The following is a 27,385-nucleotide window of genomic DNA, read 5'->3' on the forward strand; positions in this document are numbered from 1 at the left end:
AGGACACCCATCCCATCCAGCTCATAGGCAACAAGAACTGACAGGGTTTCCATCCTCATGGGCCCCAGCTCATGCTTGTGGGTTACAGCTTATTCTTCTCTCAGATCTTACATCCAAGTCTGATTGCCTTACTGATTGCCTGCCCTGTGGGCTTCAAGTTCAAGAATGGGACGTGAAGACAACAGTCTTACAGAGACTGCTCAACCTGTTCCAAGAGTTATGTAAGGTCAGGCCGGGCGCGGTGGCTCACGCCCGTAATCCTAGCACTCTGGGAGGCCGAGATGGGTGGATCACTCCAGGTCAGGAGTTTGAAACCAGCCTGAGCAAGAGTGAGACCCTGTCTCTACTAAAAATAGAAAGAAAATTAATTGGCCAACTAAAATATATAGAAAAAGTTAGGCGGGCATGGTGGTGCATGCCTGTAGTCCCAGCTACTTGGGAGGCTGAGGCAGGAGGATCTCTTGAGCTCAGGAGTTTGAGGTTGCTGTGAGCTAGGCTGACACTACGGCACTCTAGCCTAGGTAACAGAATGATGCTCTGTCTCAAAAAAAAAAAAGAAAAGACTTATGTAAGGTAAAAATCCCTGTAGCATGCATGTGTGTGTGTGTGTGTGTGTGTGTGTGTGTGTGTTGTGTGTACACATAGGTATTTGGTCTCTTACTGGACCCTGAGTGATACATTGGGTTAAGGTCAAGGTTAGCCAATTAATATTTCTAACACAGGAAAAAGTAATTTTGTAGAAAGACAGATATTTCCCTCCCTAGGCCCAATCTCAACAGTCCTTTCCCATTAATTGTTCTAAGCTCTAGAACTGTTCTTTTCTTTGATGTGTGTGTGTGTGTGGGGGTGTCCTGTCTCACCTTTTAGATGACTAGCTCCCATAGATTATGCTGTGCCCCGGAATTCTCTCTCCTGCATTTCCAGGGTTGTCTGTCAAGACAGTTATTCTAGGCCTGGTGACTAAATCTGAATGCACTTCATGTCTTCTTTCTCTGTGATCAATCCAGAGCCTTCAGTTACGTCCTGCTGCCAGCTGGGTGTATGTACGTGGAAGAATGACGATGTCCGTCTTGGGATGTTCCATTTGGCCGTTAGTTGTTTTGCCCCATCTGGAGATCCCCTAGGCCCTGTGTCTTCCGTAGGCTGCTCAGAGCAGAGCTGCCCCAATGCCTGCGCGGACACTGCCGGGATTTGAATGCTGGGATGAAACTGGTGTCATTTACATTAACTTAGTTCAGAACTTTGTTGTAACGTTTTCTTGCCAGCAACTGTACATGTGGTGGGTGTGTTTGGGGAAAAAAAATCCACAAATTTCTTTCATTTCTTTTCCTCTATCATCACTAATAGCTCAGGTCCCTCAGCATGTTATGCATATGCGGCTGTATAATATTTTGACACAATAATTTAGGTTTTATTTTTTCTTGCTAGCATTTCTCCTTTTCCTTTCCCCTTTTCAAGTGAGCTTTTGGCCCTGTGCTCATGGCCCAGTAGAACTCTGAGGCAGGGTGGAAAACCCCAAGAATGACCCAACGTAAAGCCCGGTACAATGACATTCGGAGCTAGAAACAGAATGTGGTTATAGAAAATACAATTTAAATTTTTATACTCATGGATCTGTGTACTGAGATCCCTCCAGCCTTGGGTTCAATTTTAAAATAGACACCCACTGCCTACTTGTTTTGCCTACTCATTTTTGAAGGCTTTCTACAGTTCCTTTCAGGACTAAGGACACTACCTCACTCAGCAAAAGGGTACAGGAGAAGGAAAATTGGGGGCTTCCTGCATATCCATCCACATAAATTTATTCATTGCCTACTTTGTGCTAGGTCCCATGTCAGGCACTAGGGCTGTAGATTTGAATCACATACTGCTCTTGCCTCAAGGAACTTGTAATCCAAAGTGTAGAGAAATAAGTCACGTGCTAAAGTAAGCAACACAAAGTTGGCAACTCCCATAAGAGAGGTTTCTTTCTGGACAGTCTGAAGACCCACCTTGGCGCGCGTGCGTGCGTGTGTGTGTGTGTGTGTGTGTGTGTATGTGTGTGTGTGTGTGTGAGTGTGAGTGTGTACAGGGGAACCTCCAAAGGGAGAGGCCCACACAAATTACCATTTGTTTCCTGTCTTTGCCTTCTAAGTCCTCTTCTTCATGGTAAGCTATTTTCTCTAATTTTACGGTAACTGAATTTGAAAAATGGTCTTTTTGTGTGAAAACTTGTCAAAGGCCTATTTCAGTTTTTCATCTATAAAATAACGAGACCAGATTTGATGATGACTACAATTCCCTTTTTTCTCAAATTCTGTATCACTGAAAACCCCTAAATAAGGAATTGATGCCTCTTACCCCCATTCAAATTTCCTCATCAAAGAATTCAGATAATCCAATTAATGGTGTTCATCTTTAAAAAAAAGAAAAGAACTCAGGTAGGGGAAACAGTGCTAGTAGCCTGATGTCTCTGAACTTCTGGAGCATCATGACCTTATTACCTGGGCCACACTTTAGGGTTTAGCATGGACTGCCTGGTGTTAATATTCATCAGTAAAGTGTGAGCTCCTGGTGGGCAGTAATAGGGCCTGACCCATCTTCATTCTGCCAGGCAGTGATCTAAGGCCATGGTTACTCAAAGTCAGGCGTCCTCAAACTACGGCCCGTGGGCCACATGCGGGCTGCCTAGCACATTTATCCGGCCCTCTGGGTGTTTTTGCTGCAGCTGCCTGTCCTGCTTAGCAGCGGACTTGTCCCGGGCCCACAGTGCGCACTCTCCAATGGTCTGAGGGACAGTGAACTGGCCCCCTGTTTAAAAAGTTTGAGGACCCCTGCTCAAAGTGAATGGTTTTCAGCATCACCTGGTGAGCTTTAAAAATAAAATAAATGACCAACCCCCCACAAAACCTTCCATGCCTCGTGCCCAGATTTTCAGATGCAGTAGGTCTAGGCTGTGACTCAGGAATCTGTAATTTTAGAACATTTCCTAGGTGATTTTGATGATTAGCCATGTTTGAGAACAAATGGTCTGAACTGAATTGAAACACTTCTTGTGTGTGTGTGTGTGTGTGTGTGTGTGTGTGTGTGTTTATAGTCCCCCCGTGAGATCTTTAGTGCCTTTCTGCCTATTAAGTTTCAGGTGGCATATATTAATACAATCTCTGATATCAGAGTTTTCACTGCAGTGAGGGCAAAATCACAGCGTGTAACTCTTTGTATCTTCTGCCAGCCACCTCCAGTGGCTGGTACACAGTAGGTGATTGTTAGTTGCTTTACTGAAGACTATACCTCTTTGACTTAGTTTTCAGTGTGTCTAACCTACATAGCGCAGACTATCAACCTGGCAGGAGCAGAAGGGAGACCGTCTGGCTTGTAATTCTCTCTGGGATCCTTCTTATTGCATGTCAGTCACGTGGATAATCCCACAGGCCTTTGTTTCTCCCTCGGGTGATCTCAAAATTTCCTGGATGATTGATTACCTTTCAGCAGTCCTTTTTACAGATGGGGAAATGGAGACTTAGAAAATACCACTAAGCTGGTGTGTGGTGGAGTTGGGGTTTGAATCTAAGTCAACAGAATGACTTTGACTTCATATTCATGCCTGACTCATAAAACCAAAGTGATGTCTTCATATAACACACAGAATTAATAATACTTGTTATCTTAATCCTGTGCAATAGGCCGACAAAATTATTACCCAAATTGACTTTTTAAAAAAGTTTTTTGTTTGCTCAAAGGGGAAGAAAGCATTTGTAGAAAAGATGAGAAGGTATTACTCATTCAACCTTTTGCCCCTCCCTCCTAGAACACACACAATCTTTGTTATTTTACCTCTGAATTCAGATTTTAATTTAATATGCATCAAGTAATCCTGGCAAATGATGATAGTCTCAAAGGACTACTCATAAGTAACTCAAACAAATTAGCAAAAAAGTCATTGAGTAAAAAATATTTGTGATAAATCAATCATTCTTTTTTCCCATAAATTGTGAAAACAAAAGTTGTTCTTAGCATCTCATTTTTAATGAATTTTCCTGCTTTAAATTATGTTTTATGTAAATAAATATATACAAAGAAGCAGTGTGACAATCCATGTGACTTAATACATTTTACAAATTTGAGGAAAACAATCATGAACAATTTGCTTTGAACCTCTTCTTAAATTCTAAAAAGAAGCTAATTTGAAAGATTTATAATAAATCAAATTTGTTAAGTGGCCTACCTATTTTTTATTTGAAAATGACAAAACTCTAACTCAAACAAAACTAGCTGGAAAGAAGAAGAAATAACTCTGCCCGCCCTGCACTTTGCTAGTTAGGAAGCAGACAGGAGTTTACAAACCCAAGAAGAGAAGAATTAGTTTAATGTATCTTCCTTCATTCTGTAGGTTAGAGCAGCTCATCACAGAGGTTTAAACTGGTCCATCTCCCTAGAAGGTAGAAAAGTGAATCAATTATGATTTCATTCCTTTTTTTTTTTAAATAGATTCTTCTCCCTTCCTTCTTCCCCTCCCTCCCCTGTCTTCCTACTGGCCTTTATTGGTTGCCTATTGAATATTTTCTATATTTCTCTGATTTTGTTTCAGAGCTTTAATTTGTAACTTACCTGTGTTGAATTTATAGAAATTGAAGCTTCATTTTGTTTTGCATCATTTATTATTAAAAATTATTTTAGGCTGGGCGTGGTGGCTCATGCCTGTAATCCTAGCATTCTGGAAGGCTGAGACGGGAGGATTGCTCAAGGTCAGGAGTTCAAGACCAAACTGAGCAAGAGTGAGACCCTGTTTCTACTAAAAATAGAAGGAAATTAACTGGACAACTAAAAATATATATAGAAAAATTAGCCAGGCATGGTACATGTGCCTGTAGTCTCAGCTACTCGGGAGACTGAGACAGGAGGATCGCTTGAGCCCAGGAGTTTGAGGTTGCTGTCACCAGCTAGGCTGACACCACAACACTCTAGCCCAGGCAACAGAGTGAGACTTAGTCTAAAAAAAAAAAATATATATATATATATATATATATATATATATATACACACATAGATATATATATTTATATATATATAAAATCAGAAACCATATCTAAATCTAGGTTTTGCATTGCTGTGTTCTATTCACCTGAGGAAGTGAAAACACTGCAGGCCAGGCCGTGAGATATTCTTACTGACAATAGGCCCATATGACAAATGCTCACTTTCTGTGTATCTTCTTATTAGCATCATTGTAAACTTTTATATGTAGATACAGTTCTTTGTCTCCAGGACTGTGGTCAATTGGATGTGAGACTGAACACCGTGGCCAGCTTCAGCCTGGGTATGTTAACATGCACAGAAAGTAGAACTTCTAGGTTCCAGTAACACGACGGCATCGCTGTCTCCATGAGCTGATGGAGTTCCCAGCCTGGCCTGGTTTGCAGCAGGTGGCCACCCTCACCACCCCCTCCTCCCGTCAGTGCTGGTGCCCTGCCTTGGCCTCCCTCATGCTGAGAAGAAACAACAACGCTCTTTACTTACCCCACAGCAGCCACAGCACTGGCAGTCTCCGCAGAGGGTGCCCAGGAGGCCGTTGATCACCTGGATGGCACAGAGAATCATCTGGATTCCCCCTATGACCAGCAGGATGGAGAAGAGGGTCAGATTCCAGGGAACCACATCAGCGGGCCCTTGGCACTTGCTCCATAAGGCTTGGTCATTGAGATAATCCCTGTTGGTGACAGGAAGGAGAGAGGAGACATTTGTTAAAAAGTATGCAATTCTGTGTGTAGACTGGAAAGTTACCGTAGCAACTTTTCTTGTGCAATACTTTCCATTCAAAACAAGCTCCATGAAAAAATACCCTGTAATAACAAAAGAAGAAAAAAACTCTACCCTATTTTATGGAGTACATCCTACGTGACAGACCCTGTTCTAATCACTTCACACATACTCACTCATTTTTTCCTCATTCAAACCTATGAATCTTTTTTTCCACTTCACAAATAAGGAATCTGGAGCACAGAGAGGTTACATGACTTCCTCCCAGGTCACATGACTACTAAGTGTTAGCTTAGCAGCTTTTTTGTGAGCTGACCAAGAGGATGGGTAAATTCACTACCTATGATAGGGCCAGAAAAATGATGACACGCCAGGAATAGAATTTCGCAAACGTTCATGGCCTTTGCCCTAGCTATTGTCATTGGAGACCACTTCAACTTTTGACAAATTATCTATCAAGTCTACATGAAGCCATGCAAAGTACAGTTGTGTCACAGAGCTAAAGGGAAGAAAGAGCCTGATCTTTTTAAGGCCTAATTTTAACCAAATCGTGAATTTGAGTCAACTTTATTTTTGTTAACATGTAGGAATTTCACACACAGAAAGATGTAATGAATTTTCCTCAAAAGGTAGAAACAATCTGCTGCCTTAATACACATTTTACATAAACTTTGAATTAGGAGAAACTGCAATATATTTATATTTTATTACATATAGTGAGAGTTCACTATGATATAAAGAGCACTGTGTCTTGAAGGAGAGATGTCGAGTATTCTATCTTTGAAATAAAAATGAGAGCCAAGTGGGTAAAATCTTGTGGATTATTACAATTTCTTCTTGCATTCTTAAAGCCACAAATTGGTCTCTTCCTTTACTTTTCCTCCATCCTTTCAGAGCTTCAATGAGAAACTCTCCATCTGGCTACTAAATTAATGTTCATCTTATTGCTTTTGGGATATTTATAATGGCCTTTATCATAAAGGAAGGAATGAGCATTTTGCTCTTGATTTAAAAATAAAACATTGGGCCGGGCGCTGTGGCTCACGCCTGTAATCCTAGCTCTTGGGAGGCCGAGGCGGGCGGATTGCTCAAGGTCAGGAGTTCAAAACCAGCCTGAGCAAGAGCGAGACCCCGTCTCTACTATAAACAGAAAGAAATTAATTGGCCAACTGATATATATATTAAAAAAATTAGCCGGGCATAGTGGCGCATGCCTGTAGTCCCAGCTACTCGGGAGGCTGAGGCAGAAGGATCACTCGAGCCCAGGAGTTTGAGGTTGCTGTGAGCTAGGCTGACGCCACGGCACTCACTCTAGCCTGGACAACAAAGTGAGACTCTGTCTCAAAAAAAAAATAAAAATAAAAATAAAAATAAAAATAAAACATTGTTTATAGCATCAATTCACCTTTCCATAAAAGCACAGGTACTAGCAGCTTGCTAGCTAGTGTGACTTGTGTACTTATCTGTAAAATGGGAGTAACATTATCTACCACATCATAGGGTTATTGTGAGGATTATGTGACTTAATATGAGTAAAGTGCTGAAATCAGTGCCTAGCATATAGTAAATACTCAATACACGCTAGTATTGTCATTATTTCACTTAATTGAAGCAGTCTGGTCTAACGGAAAGAGCCTGGTGTTTTGGGTTGAGATGAACCTGGGTTTGAATCCAAGTGTTCCTCTTACCAGCTGTGTGAGCAATACAAGTTGCTGCCCTTCTTTAGTTAGCGTCAGTTTCTTCATTTATGAAAAGGGCTCACCTCACAATCGTGAGAATTCACCGAGATAATACACCTTATGTATAGTTGCATAAGACTATTCTTTTCAGTACTTTTTTTTTTCTTATTAAACTTTGTTTAATGGGTCTCAAAATTCTGTGACAGATTTTTGGTCAAGTTGTTTCTATTAAAAAGCAACGATTTTAAAGCCTGATAACTTAAAACTGCCCCATGGAAAAAATTCCAAAATGGTCCACAAAACATTCTCCTTTCTGAAGGCTTTATGGAGCGTTGTTATCATTAACTAGTTTTTTACTGCTAAACTGAACTGGCAAATTGAGACAAACAGTTCTGAGACCGTTCTTGCACCACTCATTTCGTCTGGGGTGGCAGGCACCAGGGAGAGGATTCACTCAGGCTTCCGAGTTTTCTGGGCAGACTTGGTGGCCTTGCCAGCTCCGGCAGCCTTCTTATCCGCTGCTTTGATGACACTCGCAACAATTGTCTGTCTTGTGTCACACACAGAAAAATGACCCAGAGGAGGATGTCAGAGGAGCTCTCACCACACGTGGGCTTGCCAGGAACCATATCAATGTCAGCAGCATCACCACATTTCAAGAATTTAGGGCCATCTTCTGGTTTCTTACCAGAATGGCCATTCTGGTCATCAGTCTTCCCCTTCAGCTCAGCAAACTTGCTGTGTGACAGTCCAGTGCAGGGGCGTAAGAAGCGCTGATTTGGCCTAGACGGCTCGGGATAATCACCTGAGTAGTGAGGCCAGCTGCTCCCATTGGCAGGCCATCTTTACTGTCACCAGTAATGTCATGACAAACATTTTTGACAAAGATGTTCTTGACATTGAAACCCATACTGTCCTCCAGGAAGAGCTTCGCACAAAGCTTCATGGTGCATTTCAACAGACTTGACTTCAGTTGTCATGTGGACTGGAGCACAGGTGACTCCATGCGGGGTTTGAGAACACCAGTCCCCACTCGGCCCACAGCGAGAGTACCAATATGACCACTTTTGCAGACGTCTGGAGGGCAGATGAGAGGGCTTGTCTGTCCACCGGACGAGGCGGTGGCAGGAGGCAATCCAGGCATTGCCACCTGTACAGGTAGCTTTCTATCCCTGAGCCAGGCTTGTTAGCACTTGGCTCTCGTATGCCACCACCATTCCAACCAGAAATTGGCGCAAATGCTACAGAGTCAGGGCTGTAGCCAATCTTCTTAATGTAGGTGCTACTTCCTTAATGACTTCTCGTATTTCTGCTGACCATAGGGTGGTTCAGGGGAATCCATTTTGCTAACGCCAACAACTAGCTGTCGCCTACACAGTGCGTAAGCCAGAATGGCACGCGCACGGTCTGCCCATCCTCAGAGATACGGGCGTCAAAATCACCAATGCCGGTGGCAGCAATCGGGACAGCACAGTCAGCCTGAGCTGTGGCTGTAGTCGTGTTTTTGATAAAGTCTCTGTGTCCCGGGTCATCACCAATGGTCGTGTACTACTGTCTGTCCTCAAACTGCCACAGGGAGACGGCAGTGGTGATGCCACGCGCGTGCTCAGCTCTCAGTTCATCCGAGACGCGGCACCCTGGAAGGAGCCCTTCCCCTTCTCAGCAGCCTCCTCCTCAAATTTTTCAATAGTTCTTTTGCTGATGCCACCACATTTGTAGATTAGATAGCCAGTAGTGGTAGACTTGCCCGAATCTACATGTCCAGTCACCAGGATGTTGATAGGAGGCTTTTCCTTTCCCATTCTGGCTTTGATTTAGGGGTGGTTTTCAAGACATCTGTGTTCTCGTGGCAAACCTGTTGCCCACTGGGAAAAAGCGTTTTTTCAAAAACATCAAACACCGTCTTTCTATTCTGTGTTTTTCCATGTAGTCCTTTTTATCTTTACAATTTTAAAACTTGGTGATTATAAGAGGTTATAAAAATGCAGTATTTTCCAGGCACAGTTTATAAAAAAAAGACTCTAAGGCGAAGTACTTGTCAAGCCCGAGTTCAGCCCTCTGCTGCAGCGATGGTACGGTAGTGGGATCACAGCGCCACCTGGTGGTGAGATTGGCGAAACGCTTATGGGGGGAGACTTGGAAGCAAGAATTGAATTTGGACGCCTGGAGAAATCCTCTCAGTCCCATTCCTGCTGCAGCCTCACAACCCACCACAGGTAGCCGTGCTGAGGTTCTGACAGTCTCAGAGATCCTGGCAGAGAAAGGCTGTTTGCACGTGCAGTTTGATTGTTGTGACCAACTCCCCAGCCCTGGGGCGAGAGGGGACCTGAATTTTTCATGGACCTGGTAGCTAACCATGTTTCCATACTCTGTGAGGCAGGGAGAGCAAAGGCAGTTTAAAACCACTTAACTGATGTTTTAAAGCATCCGATTATTATGGAGAGCATTTCCACCTGAGCTGCAGTAATCCCATCCACAAGGGGGGAGGAAGGCCTGGTTCCATAGAGCTCCCTTCCATCCAGCAGTGAAGGCAGCTGAGGAAAGGAACAAGGGGAGCCCAAATGCTTTGCATGGCCCATTTTTTTGTGGCTAATTCAGATGCACTTCCTGTGAGAAAAGCTCCACGATGCTCCCACCCTTGGCCTGGGTTAATACCCTTCTGTGCTTCCCTGTGTACAGAGCCTCTAGGACCCTGTGCTGTCACTGTCTGCCCATTGGTTTGTCTTCTCTTCAGGACTATAAACTCACAAAGGCGGAGACCATGTCTCCCCATCTCTGTCCCCAGTTCCAGCACAGCGAGTGTTCCATAAAGAGCAGCAGCTATCATTTGCTGGGCCCTGACCATGTGCCAGGCACTGAGCTAGCTGCTTTAGGTCATCTTTCCTAATGCTACAAAGAGGCGCTGCTTTACTTGAACAGTGCCTGGCATGGAGTAGCCCTTCAGTAAGCAGTCACTGAACGAATGACCATATACCCATTTCACAGATTAAGAAGTTAAGTCTAATAAATGGAAGTGCCTGGATTTGATCTTAGGTCTGTCTGACTCCAAAGCCAGAGCTCTTACCCATTACACAAACAGCCTCTATGGGAGTAGTTCTATTCCCTTACTATATTTTAACTATGATTTATTTATGAAATTTGATTTACACAATACGCCTACAATAGTATGTCAATCAAGATTTACTTATACGACAATAAAGAGAGTATTCTCTTTGAATCTTATTTGTGCCTTGAAAGAATTAATTAAGTTGCAGATTATTATTATAAAAGCATAACATTTTAGAAAGTTCTAATGCATAATAATGAATTCCATTCACAACAACCAGTTATAGCCATAAAATTAAAATAAGGATTAATGTTTATCAAGTGGTACGTGGCAGGAATTGTGCTGAGTGCTGTATGTACATCATGTTATTTTATTCTCACCTAAACCTGTGAGACAGATGCTGCTGGTAACCCCATTTCACAGATGAAGAGCCTGAGAGACAAGTGCATCGCCCAAGATCATACTTCTGGCACGTGGCAGAGGTGTGACTGGACCCTAAGTCAGCCAAAGGCAAAGCTGGTTCCTAACATTTGTGAAGCATTTCTGCTTCATGAAAGCTGAGATCACGTGGTGCAATCCAACCTCATCCTAATCATGTGGCTTTTAGCTCTTGGGAATATGTGCACACGCTGCTCATGGGCTCCTAGCTAATAAGCAATCTTTGAAGTGCAAATGCAGATAGTCTTAACTGAAAGTCCTGGCAGATTATTTAATTGTATTCAGTTCAGTGTCTTGGGGTCTGAGTCCCTGTTTTGAGAGTGCTCTCCCCGCCACTCAACTCTTTCCCAGGGAACGGGGAAAGCTGCAGCCTGACCTGGGGGTGCCATGCTTGGCTACGTCCTTCTCCCCCTGCTGAATGTCCTTGGCTCTTCCTCTAGCTTTCCCTCCCATGGCTGTCCCCATGGCCTGTGCCAGCTGCTTCCCTTCCCTGGCAGCTCAGGGTCAATGTAAGGGTGGTCAATTGTCTCAGAAAGGAAGACCTTGGGTGGGAGGAGGTCCTACCACAAGGAAAGCCCAGAGGGTGTATCTCAAAATATCCCAGGTTTCTTTTTCCATCTAGGATGCTTCTTTAATGTGGTTCTCATGACAGAAAAAGTTAACTGTCTTTGCTTCCTTGATATTATCACCAAAAAACATTTCTGGGGAAAACAGTACTAAATCCTACAGCCCTGGATTTTGCATCCCAAGCTGGAAATCTCAGAGTCCACTTTGATAACCTTCCCCTTTTCTCCTCACACCTAATCCCCATGATTCCATCTCAAACAGTCTCTGAAATTTGTCTCTTTCAGAGAGTCCTAATTCCACTGCCTTGGAGGTGCTCAGTGCTCATCATCTTACCTGGATTATGGCCCCAACCTTCCTCTTTTCTCTCTTTTCGGTTACTGAGCCCTTCTCTTCACCCTCCATGTTGCCAGCTTCGCTGTTCTAGAAGTCCAAAGCGGCCAGACCGTGTCCTGCTTGAAGTACCCTGCTGTGCTCATGATGCCCTGGAGGGTCCGGCCTGCCTCAGTCACAGCCTGTCACGTGGTGTCCCCTTCTGCTGCTCTCCCCGACACTCACCCTGAGCTTCAGGCCGCACAGTGTCCTGACATTTCCTGAGCCCGAAATGTGCTTCCCTCCCTCTCTGCAGGGCAAACTTCTGCTCATCCTCCAAAGCCAGTCCCCACCTGCACTCCTTCTCATTTCGGCACCTTCTGTGATTACGTAAGGGCCTCATCTGTGTTGTCACCCGAACCCACGTTGCTCAGTGGGGCAGGAACTTTGTGCGCCCTTCTATGTTCCATGTTTAGGCTTGGCTTCAGCATGGAGTAGGGTACTGACAGAATGTATTTAAAATCACTTTTCTTTCTATCAATTACTAGCTGTGGAGCCCTGGGAAAATTACTCTTTTTGAACTTAATTTTTTCCTCTAGGCATAAAAATTTTTCTCCAATTTATGAGGAATATTAAGTGAGATCATGTATATAAAAACACTTAACATTTAATCACTGGGGAGAAAGAGGAGAAGGAGGAGGAGGAGGAGGAAGAGGAAGAAGAACAAGAAGGAGAGGAAGCCAAGCAGCTGCCTCCACTTGCTGCGGTCCTTTAGCAATGAGGAAGAGTGACAGCTGTCTCAGTCTTGTTTGGGCTCATACGAGTGGCTGGTCCTTTCCACTCTCTAAGTAACTGTGTACATATCAGGCTCACGGCAGTAACAACAATGCCACGTGCCCGCACACTGGGAGCTGAAGGATAAGAAGAGTCCACAGTATAGTGAAAAAGAGTAGGAGACCGAGGCCCATGAGCTTTGCCAGAAGGGAATCTAGGCAAAAAGCAGATAGTGGCTGGGCATGGTGGCTCACACCGGTAATCCCAGCACTCTTGGAGGCCTAGGTGGGAGGATTGAGGTCAGGAGTTCAAACCAGCCTTAGCAAGAGTGAGACCCTGTTTCTACTCAAAAAAATAGAAAAAAATTAGCTGGGTGTAGTGGCACATGCCAGTTGTCCCAGCTACTCCGGAGGCTGAGTCAGGAGGATCCCTTGAGCCCAGGAGTTAGCGGTTGCTGTGAATTATGGTGAGACCCGCACTGCACCATGTCTCACAAAAACCCAAAAAAGCAGAGAGTATGAATCAATATAAATTTGTGTTCTAGAAAAAGCGCTGTAACGTAGAGCCAGAAAACTTGGATTTGAGCTTCAGTCACTAAGAAACTCTACTCCTTTGAGCAAGTCACTTGTCTTCTCTGGGCATCAGCTCTCCTACCTCTGAAGGACAGTTAAGAATCTTACAAACTTTTTTTGTAAGAATTGCATGAAACATCGTGGGTGGCGGCACTTTGTTAACTGGAAAACACTAAGCGAAAGAAGGTTCAATTATTGCTGTGAGAAACTCAAGATGAGCTTCTGCAGGCAGACGGAAGGTTTGGAGCTCGCAGTGGGAGATCAGATCAAAAAGGAATGTGAGTTCCCGTCTCAGAAGATGGGAAACAGGATGCCAGGAGCAAGCGGAAAGCTGCTGAGAGCCTGCCAGGCGGCAAAGAGATGGAGTAAGACACACTCCACCTAGGCCTGTCCCCAGAGATGCCCTTCCCGTAACTGTCATGGCATATTTCACAGCTTGCACAGAGACCGGCTTATATCTGACGTGGGATTAAATTCTAAAGTTAGAATGTGAAGGAAAGAAATCATTGCTGTGGTTTAAATATTTGTCCCCTCCAAAACTTGGGTTGAAATTTAATCCCCAATGTGGCAGTATTGAGAAGTGGAGCATTTAAGAGGTGATTGGGTGATGAGGGTTCTGTCCTCATGAATGGATTAACAGGTTAATGGATTAATGGGCTGTCATAGGAGTGGGACAGGTGGCTTTCTAAGAAAAGAGAGACTTAAACAAGCACACTCAGCCTCCCACCGTGGGATGTGCTGCGTTGCCTTGAGACTCTGCAGAGAGTTGCCACCAGCAGAAAGGCCCTCACCAGGTACAGCCCCTTGACCTTGGACTTCTCTGCCTCCCTATCTATAAGAAAGAAATTCCTTTTTTTTTTTTTTTTTTTTTTTTTTGAGACAGAGTCTCGCCTTGTTGCCCAGGCTCGAGTGAGTGCCGTGGTGTCAGCCTAGCTCACAGCAACCTCAAACTCCTGGGCTCAAGCAATCCTGCTGCCTCAGCCTCCTGAGTAGCTGGGACTACAGACATGCACCACCGTGCCTGGCTAATTTTTTCTATATATATGTTAGTTGTCCAGCTAATTTCTTTCTAGTTATAGGAGAGACAGGGTCTCGCTCTTGCTCAGGCTGGTTTTGAACTCCTGACCTTGAGCAATCCGCCTGCTTTGGCCTCCCAGAGTGCTAGAATTTTACAGGCGTGAGCCACCATGCCTGGCCCCTTTTCTTTATACTAGTAAATTATGTAGTTTCAAGTATTCTGTTATGAGCAACAGAAAACAGACTAAGACAAACACGAACAGTCAAAATCACTCTTAAATACTTCATCAATCACCTGGAAACTGTGGTATATATATGATTTCAAATATACCGGCCGCTATACAGTAATTTTTGGCCACATTATAGTTAGAAGCCACTGTGCAGATGTCTAGGTATTCAAATCATTCTCCCTTCAGATAATTACCAAAGCTATACCATGAACAGAAGACAGGGAGAGAATTCTGAAAGGTTGTTGCTTGCCTGCAAGGTTTACTCTATTCTGTCTTTATTATAAAATCTTTATAGTCTGATACCTGTTAATGGAGGGGTTAGGTGCTTATGTGAGGAGTAGATGCAATAATGTGTGAAGGCATCTATCATAGAGCAATGCACAATAAATGGCTGCGACGTGAATAAAAACTTGCTTTCCCAGAAGGACAAACAGAGTACTTTGAGAAGTGTTTTCTTGTCCTTTCCCCATGTTGCCACGTCCTGTGGTGGCCCACAGACCAGTGGTCACTCTTGTCCTTGGCCCTTGGTACCACCCCTCCCACACAGGGTGTGGGTGTGCCAGGGGAGGGGGCTAAAGTCAGTTTACATGAGACCTTTGCACTGCTTTGGACTATTTCTTGACATCTTCTGGATTTCTGTTCTCTCTCCTTTGTTTTAGAGATAGATTTATTCTAACTGATTTTAAGTTCATGGGGTAGTATTATTCGCACAACAGAATAAAAAGAAAAATATGTTTACGGCTGCATTGATGCTATTGATGGAATTAACAGAAGGGTCCTTTCAGCAAAACATCATCTGTAGTTTCATGGACACACCCCTAGGTGGGGAGAGTGAGCTGCAGGGGAAAGAATCTCAAGGGATGGCTTGGCCTTCTGGCATCTGAATTCTAGGCTCAAGCAAACCACCCCATGGCAGTATAGCCCTAACAGTCCCCTGCAAGATAAGAAAGCTTTCCACAGTAAACTATTAATAAATAGGTTTGGGAATTGTTGCAAGTGCTATGAGCAAGGGTCCTCAAACTTTTTAAACAGGGGGCCAGTTCACTGTCCCTCAGACCGTTGGAGGGCTGTTGGAGAGTGTGGCACACATTCCACACATGCGCACAAGGGCCCAGGACGAGTCAGCTGCTAAGCAGGACAGGCAGAGGCGGCAAAACCACCCGGCGGGCCGGATAAATGTCCTTGGCGGGCCGCAGTTTGAGGATGCCTGGCTATGAGGATGTTAGAGACCTCAGACTGTTTAACTATGAGAATGGAGTGGGGATATCTCATGTGGTACCTCTGAACAAACCGAGACCCACAACACAACAGGACTAGGGCCCTCTGCCTCCCCAGTCTGAAGCCGGCTCTTGAGGTGCTTTAGAATCTTATGGTAAATTGATAATAGGGATTCTAGTTAATATATTGATGTTCTACATATTTTGGGGGACATGGACCTATCGTTCATGTGCAGAAAGACCCAATAATCATATTTCCTCCCCCCATCCCCCTGACCCCAGGATATGCCCATCACTGTGCTAGGCAGAGGGGAAGAGATAGTGAACACAACAGAAACGGTCCAAGCCCTCTTGGAGGTTAAAGTCTAGTGTGGCTCTAACAGAACTGTCTGCAGTGATGGAAATGTCCTTCATCTATGCTATTCAATACAGTGGCTACAAGCTGGATGTGGCTACTGAGTACCTGAAATATAGTTAGTGTGGCAGAGGAATTTCGAACTTTATTTCATTCAAATGAATTTAAATTTAAATAGTGCATTTGGCTACTGGCTACTGGACTGGCATTGCAGTCCTGGCCAGAGCAGGGCAGAAGGATGTGTAATATGAAAGTGACAGGCCGGGCGTGGTGGCTCATGCCTGTAATCCTAGCACTCTGGGAGGCTGAGGTGGGAGGGTCGCTTAAGGTCAGGAGTTCGAAACCAGCCTGAGCAAGAGCAAGATCCTGTACTCTACTAAAAACAGAAAGAAATTAATTGGCCAACTAAAAATATATAGATAAAAAATTAGCCAGGCATGGTGGTGCATGCCTGTAATCCCAGCTACTTGGGAGGCTTGAGCCCAGGAGATTGATGTTACTGTGAGCAGGGCTGACACCATAGCACTCTAGCCTAGGCAACAGAGTAAGACTCTGTCTCAAAAAAAAAAAAAAGAAAAGAAAGTGAAGACTTGAATTCAGAACACCTGAGTTTGAGCCCTATCACTGCCCTCAACTAACTGTGTGATTTTGAGCAGATTAAATTTATTGAGCCTGCCTTGGAGAGAGTAACTACCTCTTGGGGTTGCTAAGGAGATTAAATTATAAATTTGTGGGAGAAAAGGTTATTTACAACCTACAAAGCACCATGAACATATGAAATGTTATTTTAATGAGTTCTATTAATATTAACGTGAAGAACCTGCAATGTTTTCAATGAGATTTTCTGTAAATTTGCACCTTAAAATATTGTTTAATTATAGGCAATTCCGGGTCTTAGTCAAAGCCTTTGAGCCCAGTTAGTGAGTAATCGTTCTTGTTTTCTATTGTAAGATTTGTAATGAAGCCACTATTCTGTTTATTAATTTACTAATTGCCTTGCATTGCTGCTAATAAATATTTGGATGCAAGTGGTGCTACTGCAAATCTCCTCCTTCCCTCAGGCCGACTGAGGCATCCTCTTTCTGTTAATTCTCCTGGTGTCTGTCAAAAGAGGAATGACAGGGGAGGCCCTGTGCCACCCTGCTCCACTCCACAACTCCAGCTCTGCCTCAGAGGGGCGGCAGGCCTGAGGCTTGTGTAAGGAAGATGATGGGGAAGTGCGTAGCCTCTCCCGGTGGGTGGTTTACCTGCCTGCGCCCCTGGTGGTGACACTTGGGCATTGCAGGGTGTAGCCTTACCCGTCGTGGAAGGGGTATCCCCACGTACTATTGCCCATAAAACATTTAGGACCCTTGTTGATTGAGACGGCTGAGATCACAAAGGAATATCCAGCACCCAAGAATCCGATCACAGCAAATATTGTGGAGGTGAACATCTGAAAGAGAAGGAGAGAGACAGCCAAGTTCTTCAGGTGGTCTGGAGATTACACTCAGCAAACCTAACCAGCCTGTTGAATATGGTGACTACAGGGAAGTTACAGGGTAGCAGCCAGGCTTTATAGTAGGGGCCTGTGGGGTCTTCTAGAATGAATTTTGGTGTCTCATGTTCCCTTCTTCACTCCATTTCCTTATCTTTTTCACCTATTCATTGAAGACTGGAATGCTGCTTATGGTTTGATATCTTTGAACCAAGCCTTTTTAATCTTGTCAAGGATAAAATCTCCTAAATGGGATAACATGTAAGGCCAATCTATAATTGAATCAAAGAATCTTAGATTTGGCAGTAACCTTACATAAAACTGGAGGAATCACATTACCTGACTTCAAATTATATTACAGACTAGAATAGTAACCAAAATAGCATGGTACTGGCAATAAAACAGACACATAGACCAATGGAACAGTATGGAGAACCAAGAAATAAATCCACACATCAATAGTGAATTTATCTTCGACAAAGGTGCCAAGATCATACAGTGGGAAAAGGACAATATTTTCAATCAATGGTACTGGAAAAACTGGATATCCATATGCAGAAAAATGAAACTAGACCCTTATCTCTCACTGTATACAAAAATCAAATCAAAATGGATTAAAGACTTAAATCTAAGACCTGGAATTAAGAAACTACTAAAAGAAAACACTGGGGAAATGCTTCAGGACATTGGACCAGGCAAGGACTTCTTGAGTAATATCATCAAAGCACAGGCAACCAAAGCAAAATTGGACAAGTGGGATCATATCAAGCCAAATAGCTTCTGCACAGCAAAGGAAACAATCAACAAAGGGAAGAGACAACCCACAGAGTGGGAGAAAATATTTGCAAATTACCCATCTGACAAGGGATTAATTAACTAGAATATATAAGGAGCTCCAACAACTCAATAGGAAAAAAAAATCAAATAATCTGATTAAAAAATGGGCAAAGAATCTGACTAGACATTTCTCAAAAGAAGACATACAAATGTCCAACAGGCACATGAAAAAAATTCTCAACATCATTAGTCGTCAAAGAAATGTAAATCAAAACTACAATGAAATGTCATCTCACCCCAGTTAAAAATGGCTTTTATCAAAAAGCCAGGCAATAATGAATGCTGGTGAGGATGTCAAGAAAGGGAACACTTGTATACTGTTGGTGGGAATGTAAATTAGTGCAACTACTATGGAGAACAGTATGGAGGTTCCTCAAAAAAACTAAACATAGAACTACCATATAGTCCAGCAATCCCACTGCTGGGTATATATCCAAAGGATGGGAATTCAGTATATTGAAAAGATATCTGCTTTCTCATGTTTATTGTAGTACTATTCACAATAATCAAGCTATGGTATTCACCTAAATGTCCATAAATGGGTGAATGGATAAAGAAATCATGCTACATATATAAGATGGAATATTATATAGCCACAAAAAGAACACTTGAAACAACATGGATGGAACTGGAGAACATTATGTTAAGTGAGATAAACAAAACACAGAAAGACAAATCTCTCATGTTCTCACTCATATGTGGGAGCTAAATTAAAAACAATTGATCTCATGGAGACAGAGAGTAGAATGATGGTTACCAGGGGCTGGGAAGGGTAGTGGGGAGAGGGTGATAAAGTGGGGATGGTTAATAGGTGCAAAAATATAGTTAGGTAGAATGAACAATATTTGATAGCACAACAAAGTGACTTATAATAATCAACAGTAAGTTAGGGTATACTTTACAATAACTAAAAAAGTGAAATTAGAATGTTTCTAACACCAAGAAATCCTAAATGCCTGAGGTATTGGATACCTCAACTACCCTGATTTGATTAATTCACATTGTATGCCTGTATCAAAACATCACATGAATCCTATAAAGATATGCAAGCATTATGTATCCTTAATAATTAAAAGTAAAAAAAATTTAGAAATGAAATATGATCCTCCTTAAAATCAGCATGAAATAACTTCAATTTGTCATGGGTTTAATGATAACAATTTTCTTAAACATGATTGAGATCAAGTTGAATATGTTAGAGAGTAGACACTCCATAAATGATGCTATTTAGAATAAATGACAAAAGGCCAGGGGTATCTCTGGAAGGAGACAATAATTGGGAATAGTAGGGACCTCTGAGGAGGGGAATTGGCAGACTTTGGAGTCAGAAATGGGAGATTTCTGTAGTTTTTGCACTATGGGTTTGTTTTACCTAGTCTAAGTGGAAAAACAGCAAAGAGAAATGCTACGGTTGTGGTCGAAGGCATGGTTACAGGCAGATGGATCTTGGTCTGAGTCTAGTTCCTCCCTTATGACCTTGGTAAGTTCATATATATATATTTTTGCCTTCAGAGCCTATTCTGTAAAACAAAGCTCAATGATACACACCTGCATCACAGAGCTCACAATATGTAAGATAAAGTAATCAGTAGTAAATAGGGAATCAAAGGTACACAACTCTAGAAAATCGGGTAATCCCAGGTGTGGTAGGCTCCTAGAAAATGCCAAGTACTTCACGGATAGGACACCCAGAAATCTCTTTTGCCTATGCACGAGATTTGGCTAATTTCTCGTGACATTAACAAGCACTTGATAAATGTCATTATTATATTATAATATTTTTGTTATCATATCGTCACACACTCTTACTTCCCACCAATGCAGAGAGCATAACTTGGGGGGGGGGTGGTGAGGAAGTAAACAGGCAAATTCCCTCATGGCTGCTCAGCGCACATGTTCTGTTCACATCGTCAAAGAAATATGTGTATAGCACATGCTGTAAATGCTCCCCTTGAAAGGGAAGATAGGAAGGCCCTGTAATCAGATACCCTCTAATTCACTTGTCAGCTTGGAGGCCTCCCTCTCTATTGGGTTCTGCAGGCAGACAGGTGGCATCAGATCCTGGCTCTGTCGCCACCCGTGATGTGTCCCGGGTCACGCAGGTGCTTATGCTGGCCAAAGCATGTCTGGGGGGCAAGGCATTCTTCTTTAGCAAACATTCCAAGACATGCATAGACATTATTTGAATTCTTTTTTTCTCCTAAAACGTTAATATCCTGTATTTTCTGCCTCAGCTAGGCTTCGGAAGTGGGGGAGAGGGTGTGGCAGCCAGAAACTTAGCTTACATGAACCTCTGTTTCCTCATTTATAAAACAATAGGAGTTTCATACCAAACTCAAAGGGTTACTGTGAGGACTGAGCCTGATAGAGTATGGAAATCCCCTGAAATCCCTCTTACGTGTTCATTTACTGCATTCATCCCACAAGTATTTCTCGAGGATCTATGTACCCTCAACACCCCAGGCACTTAGCTGGTACTTCCTCCCCTCCTCTCCCACGCAGCGTCGCCCCGCAGTCCTTGCAACGTCCTCACGAGAGATTGCAACTGCCGTGATCCGTTTGATAGCAGAGGACTTTGAAGCATAGAAAATGTTTTGTGGAGAAATATAATTCTATACTTTAATTTCTTGTTTCAAGATAATCCATTCCTTCTAAAGAAATGCCTTTCTATAATCCTGCTCAAACTGGCTGTCACTCTGAGGAATGAAGAGGTAGATTAGGGATGCTTTCGGCTTCTAGGACCACGAAGAGCAGAAGGGAGTCCCTAGAAGTGCTCGCTCAGGAGGCACCCCTAGAGGGCACTGGTGAGCCGGGCGCGGGAAGAAGTGCGGGCTGTGTAACACATAGACTGGTGTAGGACGGGACCAAGATCTTTCTTCGAAACAGGCAGGTCAGCCAGCCATCTGGCCTTGCCCGTGGGTGGGGTGGGCCTTGATCTACCTGATACGCTTTAAGGATGCTGACATGCCTGCCTGCCCCCAAATATCTCATCAATCTAACCTTTTGCCTCGTCATTAAAGACACTCCTTTGAGTCAAATCCAAGGTCTCCAAAAGTCTCTTATTAAAGCACGTACTTAACATGAATGAGTTGATAAGATTAATTAGCTGTCCCCTTGAGCTTTGAGAGACTCATTTTTGGAAAAAGGATAAGAGGGCAGGAAATGCAGACCAGCCCCAGAGAGGTGCCAAGAGGTCACTGAGACTCTCCTGCTTAAGAGGGTTTGTCGGGGCCAGGCACTGTGGCTCACGCCTGTAATCCTAGCACTCTGGGAGGCCAAGATGGGTGGATTGTTTGAGCTCAGGAGTTTGAGACCAGCCTGAGCAAGAGAAGACATGGTCTCTACTGAAAATAAAAAGAAAATTAGCTGGACAACCAAAAATATATATAGAAAAAATTAGCCGGGCATGGTGGTGCATGCCTGTAGTCCCAGCTACTTGGGAGGCTGAGGCAGAAGGATTGTTTGAGCCCAGGAGTTTGAGGTTGCTGTGAGCCAGGCTGACGCCAGGGCACTCCAGCCTAGGCAACAGAGTGAGACTCTGTCTCAGAAAAAAGAGGAAGGGTTTGTGACCTGAAAACAAACCCAGGGTGAGCTGTCAAAGCCCACCTTGAAAGTACTCTCTGACTCTGTTTTAGCCTAATTTATTTGAAAGAGGGCAGATCCCTGGGGCTGAGCTTCAGTCTTGTATCCTTAATAATTAAAAGTAAAAAATTTTTAGAAATGGAATAAGATCCACCTTAAAATCAGCATGAAATAACTTCAATTTATCATGTGTTTCATGATAAAATTTTCTTATCTTAAAATAAGTGATTGAGATCAAGTTGAATACGTTAGAGAGTAGACATTCCATCGGAGGAAAACCTGCCTTCATTTTCTCAGCTTCACCGTGAAACCAGGAATCAGGTGATCCCAGACTCTTTCCAGTTCATTGTCTCTCTTTATCTCTGCAGCCACTGCATCCTGCTTCTCCCTCTCTTACTTCCTGGTTTTACTACCAAGGAAAGGGAAGAGACTGGCACTGTTGGCTTCTGGGGAATGTTCCAGAAAGACATAGCAATGCAGAGAGGAGAGGGCGAGAGAGGCCAGAATAAGGCTGTAGGGAGGGCAGCAGGATTCGGCCCAGCAGCCCACAGCTCAGTCTGAGTCTTCCTCACAGGCCTTTCTCCTGGCAGGGCTCCTAAGTGATTCTCCAGAGAGCCTAGTGCCCCTGACATACTTGGTGGGGAACGCCACGAGCATTTGGAAAAATAATTTAGCTCTTCAGCATCACAATTCCCACTGAATTATGCTGTAGCTGTTTTCTTCTTGTCTGACAAAATGTAAATACCTCACTTTAGAAAGATGATTATTGCTTAGTGCTCCAAAGCCTCAAAACATTAAGGAAACATGAGTCTGAAGCAGGAGGCATGAACTCAATGGCCTTAAGTTGGGACAGGGACACTAAGTGAGTAGAGCAGCCAGTGTGGCCCGCAGAGCTCAGCCAGGCCCAGGACAGGCTGCTATTTTGCCAAAAGGCAGGCCCAGAGGTGCGAGGTTAATTTTTTATTTTTTGAAAAAGAAGTCAGATATCTAGATACTTTATGTGCTATCTTTCAATTTTTCAAAGTTGGCAGCTGATTAAGAAACAAGCAAATGAAAACCAAGAGATCCTTCTGCTGGCTACACAGCATGTGGCTGACCCTGGTCCAGAGCAGCCGTGGCTGGGGGCCTTGGTTTACAGTCTGGCGCAGCTGGTCCTTTCACGGACGCTGCCTGGTCATGTGGACAGTCAGCTGGTCATTTGCAGGAGTTATCCTCAACTCCTGCCAACGGCAGATCCCACCTGGAGGGTTAGTAACGGAACCCCAACAGACAACTCGTATTGGGAAGACCAGATACTGCAGATCCTATTGACTCAACTGTGCTTGTAAAAACATGACTTTTCTGCCTTCATCATGGACTTCGCTTAAGTTTAATTAAAAAAAACAAGTTTTGCATAATACTTTAAATGCTATTTCATTTCTCACTGTAATTATATACAAACCTAAACAGAAAAATCAAACGAACAAACACCCCTTCTTTTATACTGCGCAGTCTTTAGCCTTCTACTCAGCATCAGGAATGAAATGTTAGATTTCTTTTTTTTTTTTTCTTTGAGACAGAGTCTCACTTTGTTGCCCAGGCTAGAGTGAGTGCCGTGGCATCAGCCTACCTCACAGCAACCTCATACTCCTGGGCTCAAGCAATCCTACTGCCTCAGCCTCCCGAGTAGCTGGGACTATAGGCATGCACCACTATGCCTGGCTAATTTTTTCTATATGTATTAGTTGGCCAATTAATTTCTTTCTATTTATAGTAGAGACGGGGTCTAGCTCTTGCTCAGGCTGGTTTCGAACTCCTGACCTCAAGCAATCCTCCCGCCTCGGCCTCTCAGAATGCTAGGATTACAGGTGTGAGCCACCATGCCTGGCCGAAATGTTAGATTTCTAAGTAATGACTCTTCTTTCTTTTTATCCAACTTTCTTAATTGCTAATTTTTTCTCAATCTCTCATTTCTAATTTATCCCTCAAAAGTTCACAAGGCATAATGGGATCATACTTCAAGGGGAAAAATAAGTTATAAATTTCTTCCTTTCCTTTACAATTAATTATATCAAAATATCATATATAACATATTATATAATTATATCAAATAAATTGTGGGCGGTGGCTCATGCCTGTAATCCTAGCACTCTGGGATGCTGAGACAGGAGGATCATTGAAGGTCAGGAATTTGAAACCAGCCTGAGCAGGAGTGAGACCCCATCTTTACTAAAAATAGAAGGAAATTAATTGGCCAACTAAAAATATATAGAAAAAATTAGCTGGGTGGCTAATGGTGGCACATACCTGCAGTCTCAGCTACTTGGGAGTCTGAGGCAGGAGGATTGCTTGAGCCCAGGAGTTTGAGGTTGCTGTGAGCTAGGCTGATGCCATGGTACTCTAGCCTGGGCAACAGAATGAGACTCTGTTTCAAAAAAAAAAAAAAATTGTGGGTATTTTCTACATCTTTTTGTAAATGATGATTTTAAATGCTAAAATAACAATTATCAATGCTCACTGGGGACTCATGGTGCTATATTCTCTTTGAATGATCTTGAGACTCACACAGAAAACTGTAATGCAGGCACAGTACACTAGCCTCAGCCCTTCGTCTGTGCTCAATAGATATTTTTTGATTGAATAAATGAACTAATAATGGTGGAAAGAAATGTCAAAATGACTCTGTTTCAGAATGCATAGATGAACCTTTGTCTTTAAGAAGGTAAACTATGCATGTCTAGTTCATTACTGGGATTCATGAGTCTCTTAGATGGACAATTGAACCCCAGGAGGTGAGAGCAGGAGCCTGCCTTACTCATCATCCACACCAGTAATTACAGTTCTACCATGCTTCATTTTTGCCACATCAATATACCTGAACTCTTCATATTTTTTCCTTGTCAACTCTCTATTTTATGATTTCTATCACTATTATGAATGAAAAACTAGAATCATTAGCAGACATAAACACAGTATTATCAAATTTTAGTTAAATAGTGTTGCTGGCATTCCTGGAGCCTGAAACTTGTTCTCCCTTTGTTATAAAGGGCGATTATAAGTGTTAGGAATAGTAAGGACTTATTTCCATCAAAATAAGATATTTTTCTTGGTAGACTCAAAAGGATTGAAGGAGGATTGAACAGGAGTAACATTCTACGCTGTTGGAAGATATAGCATGTCTGTGCATCACCAGAGCTTGCTCCATACTTGAGAAATTCTTATCTAGTCCAACTTTCTCATTTACAGAAGAGCAAAGAGAGGCAGGGCAGTACGGTGACTTGCCAGCTGCAGGACTGGGACCGGCCCATGTCACCGCATTCTTTCCATGGCCCCTGGAATGTAGATGCCTGGTCTCTCTGGCTCACCTACTAAAAGATGGGTGGCCACGTAAAACGAGAGGAAACAGAAGTGCTGAGGCAGAATCGAGGTGAAAGTGGGCAGGTGTGGGGCCTCAGAGACAGTGAATGTGAGAGCCGCTGGATGAGGAATTTAGGGGGCTCTTGGACAGGGGAGGTTACTATCTTTTATCCTGACTGGAGTCCTCTTTACAGAGGAGGCGATGCAGGATCAGAGAACGGAAATGACTGTGCAAGTTCTCATGGCCTGCCCATGGCACAGGGAAAGCCACCGCCCGCCTCTGCCTTCTGAGCCTGCATTCTGTGTATGGAGCCACTCCGGCTTTCCAGCTCTGGCATCGCCGCCTGTCTGTAAAACCTAAAACACTATCGTACCCTGTAGGTCTGAGGGCTGTGGTATTTTTTAAAAAATCATGATTATTGTTATTTTGCACCAGCACGAAGAATCACAGCCTTATCCCTGTGCCCGCTGCTCCCCGGAGTCCTAGCTGGGGCCGGTCACTCACCCCCACCCTCACGCTGCCCAGCCCAGGGAGACAGCCAGCGCACCCCGGAGTAATGCTGGGGCTGCGCCCGCCCGCACGGAAACTCACCGCGAATCGCTTCCCGCAGCTCTCGTTGCCGCAGCACCCACAGCAGTCATTGTTCTTCAGGCCCAAGAACACCAGCGCGGGGAAGACCATCTGCCGGCAAGAGAAGCAGCTCAGCGTGGGGCTGGGAGGGGAGGGGAGGGGACAGCCCGAGCCTGCCTGGCTGTGTGAGGAGCCCCGTCTACCCTGCGGGACTTGGGGGCTCACAGGCCACAGCAAAAGTAACAGAGCATGGCTGGTGGGGTGGAAGCAGTGTTATTGAGAACTTAGGTTCCATTTGGCCTGATTAACTTCAGCTTCAATGAGGCAAGATTTTAAGATCTGGCACCCTGAGTTTCCGTTTAGATAGTGGGTTAGGACAAGGATAAGAAACTTATTCTCACTTGTCATGAAAAGTGAGTCTCGTCCTCTCTCTCCCTCTCTCTTTCTCAAGTGGAGGTTCCAAACTCTTGGAAACAAGAGCTAAAGAAATCATCAGTGTGAGAGTAGAAGAGGACTCCACCGAAATCTGCTTCTCTTGGTGGCTTTAAGTCAATAATTTGCTAGAAAAGCATTGTTTTTCATTTAAAAAATTGTTTCGGAACTATCTTATTGGTATAAAGTGATTATGTGGCCTTCGGTTTGGTTCATGGGACTCAAAAGACCCATGAGAATTGCCAGCCCAAGTGTGGGGATTAACTACTTAGTAAATTTAGTTAACATATCCTTGTTAGATCCTAAGGGAGAAGGGAAATAAATTAAGGTACTGACTTTTCATTACGCAATGCTTGGGCTTCTGTTACCAACTAAATATTTTCCTGTTCAATAAGTACCCAATTTAAAAAGGTTGGAGGGATGTCCATTAGGGGGGTTTTAAGACTTCCCTACTTACCAAGACCCCGCTTCCTAATATTCCTCCGAAATACCAGATCTCATCAGAAAGGTTGTCGTTGTTGTCTATCACTTTTCCTCCAGGGAAAAACAACAGGATGTTAGCCAGGAAGCCGAACAGAGCGAGGGGAATGAGGGTGCCCCCCAGGCACTTGGCGCAGCCCCCTGTACACATGCTGGGGGAGTAGGATGCAGGTCAGCGAACACAGTTCCTCACTGCCTCCTTCACAGAGCCTCTTCAAGCTTTTCGGCCAGAGCGTCCTGGTAATTGTCCCCAGTTCAATCAGTATTTTAAGGCTGAGAACCAAACTTTTATGAACTGTGTCCTTGGAGTTGCTTCAGCCTCTCAAATATAGCAGCGATGGACATTTATACATTCTCTCTGACGTGAAGTCTTTTTTTTTGCACCCCATAAATGAGATTACGTTCAGAGCAATCGTTCAATCGTTTTGCCATGGAGACCAATAACCTCTGTTAATCATCCACCAGCACGGACAAGACACTCAGACTGTAGCGATCGAAGACAGGGCTGGAACAAACAGCATGTAGATCTGCTATACCTTTAATCTGACAGCGCCCCTGCCCAAATCAAGAGGTATTTCCTCCAGGCTCTTTATAAATCACTTGTATAATTGAGCTACATCCTGGTTAAAATCATGTCTCCCAAGTACTTAATGGTGTGCAGTGCGTGTCTTTGTTTTTTCTGCTGAAAGCCTGGAACGCAGAGTTATCAGAAAAAGAGCTTCTGTTTTCC

At 43.7% G+C, this 27,385-nt stretch overlaps 1 protein-coding gene across 1 annotated transcript; it reads right to left on the reverse strand.

The window, feature by feature from the left end:
* Positions 1–3,983: 3,983 nt before the first annotated feature.
* TM4SF4 (transmembrane 4 L six family member 4) lies at positions 3,984–27,048 on the reverse strand. Its single transcript, XM_012782839.3, has 5 exons — positions 26,633–27,048; positions 25,765–25,854; positions 17,239–17,375; positions 5,497–5,686; positions 3,984–4,411 (listed from the first exon to the last, which is right to left on the reverse strand). Exons 1-5 carry the CDS (start codon positions 26,804–26,806, stop codon positions 4,394–4,396), a joined length of 609 nt encoding a protein of 202 aa, XP_012638293.1. The 5' UTR covers positions 26,807–27,048; the 3' UTR covers positions 3,984–4,393.
* Positions 27,049–27,385: the final 337 nt, after the last annotated feature.

The sequence above is a fragment of the Microcebus murinus genome, chromosome 1 (genome assembly GCF_040939455.1).
Source record: "Microcebus murinus isolate Inina chromosome 1, M.murinus_Inina_mat1.0, whole genome shotgun sequence".
NCBI classification, from domain to species: domain Eukaryota; kingdom Metazoa; phylum Chordata; class Mammalia; order Primates; family Cheirogaleidae; genus Microcebus; species Microcebus murinus.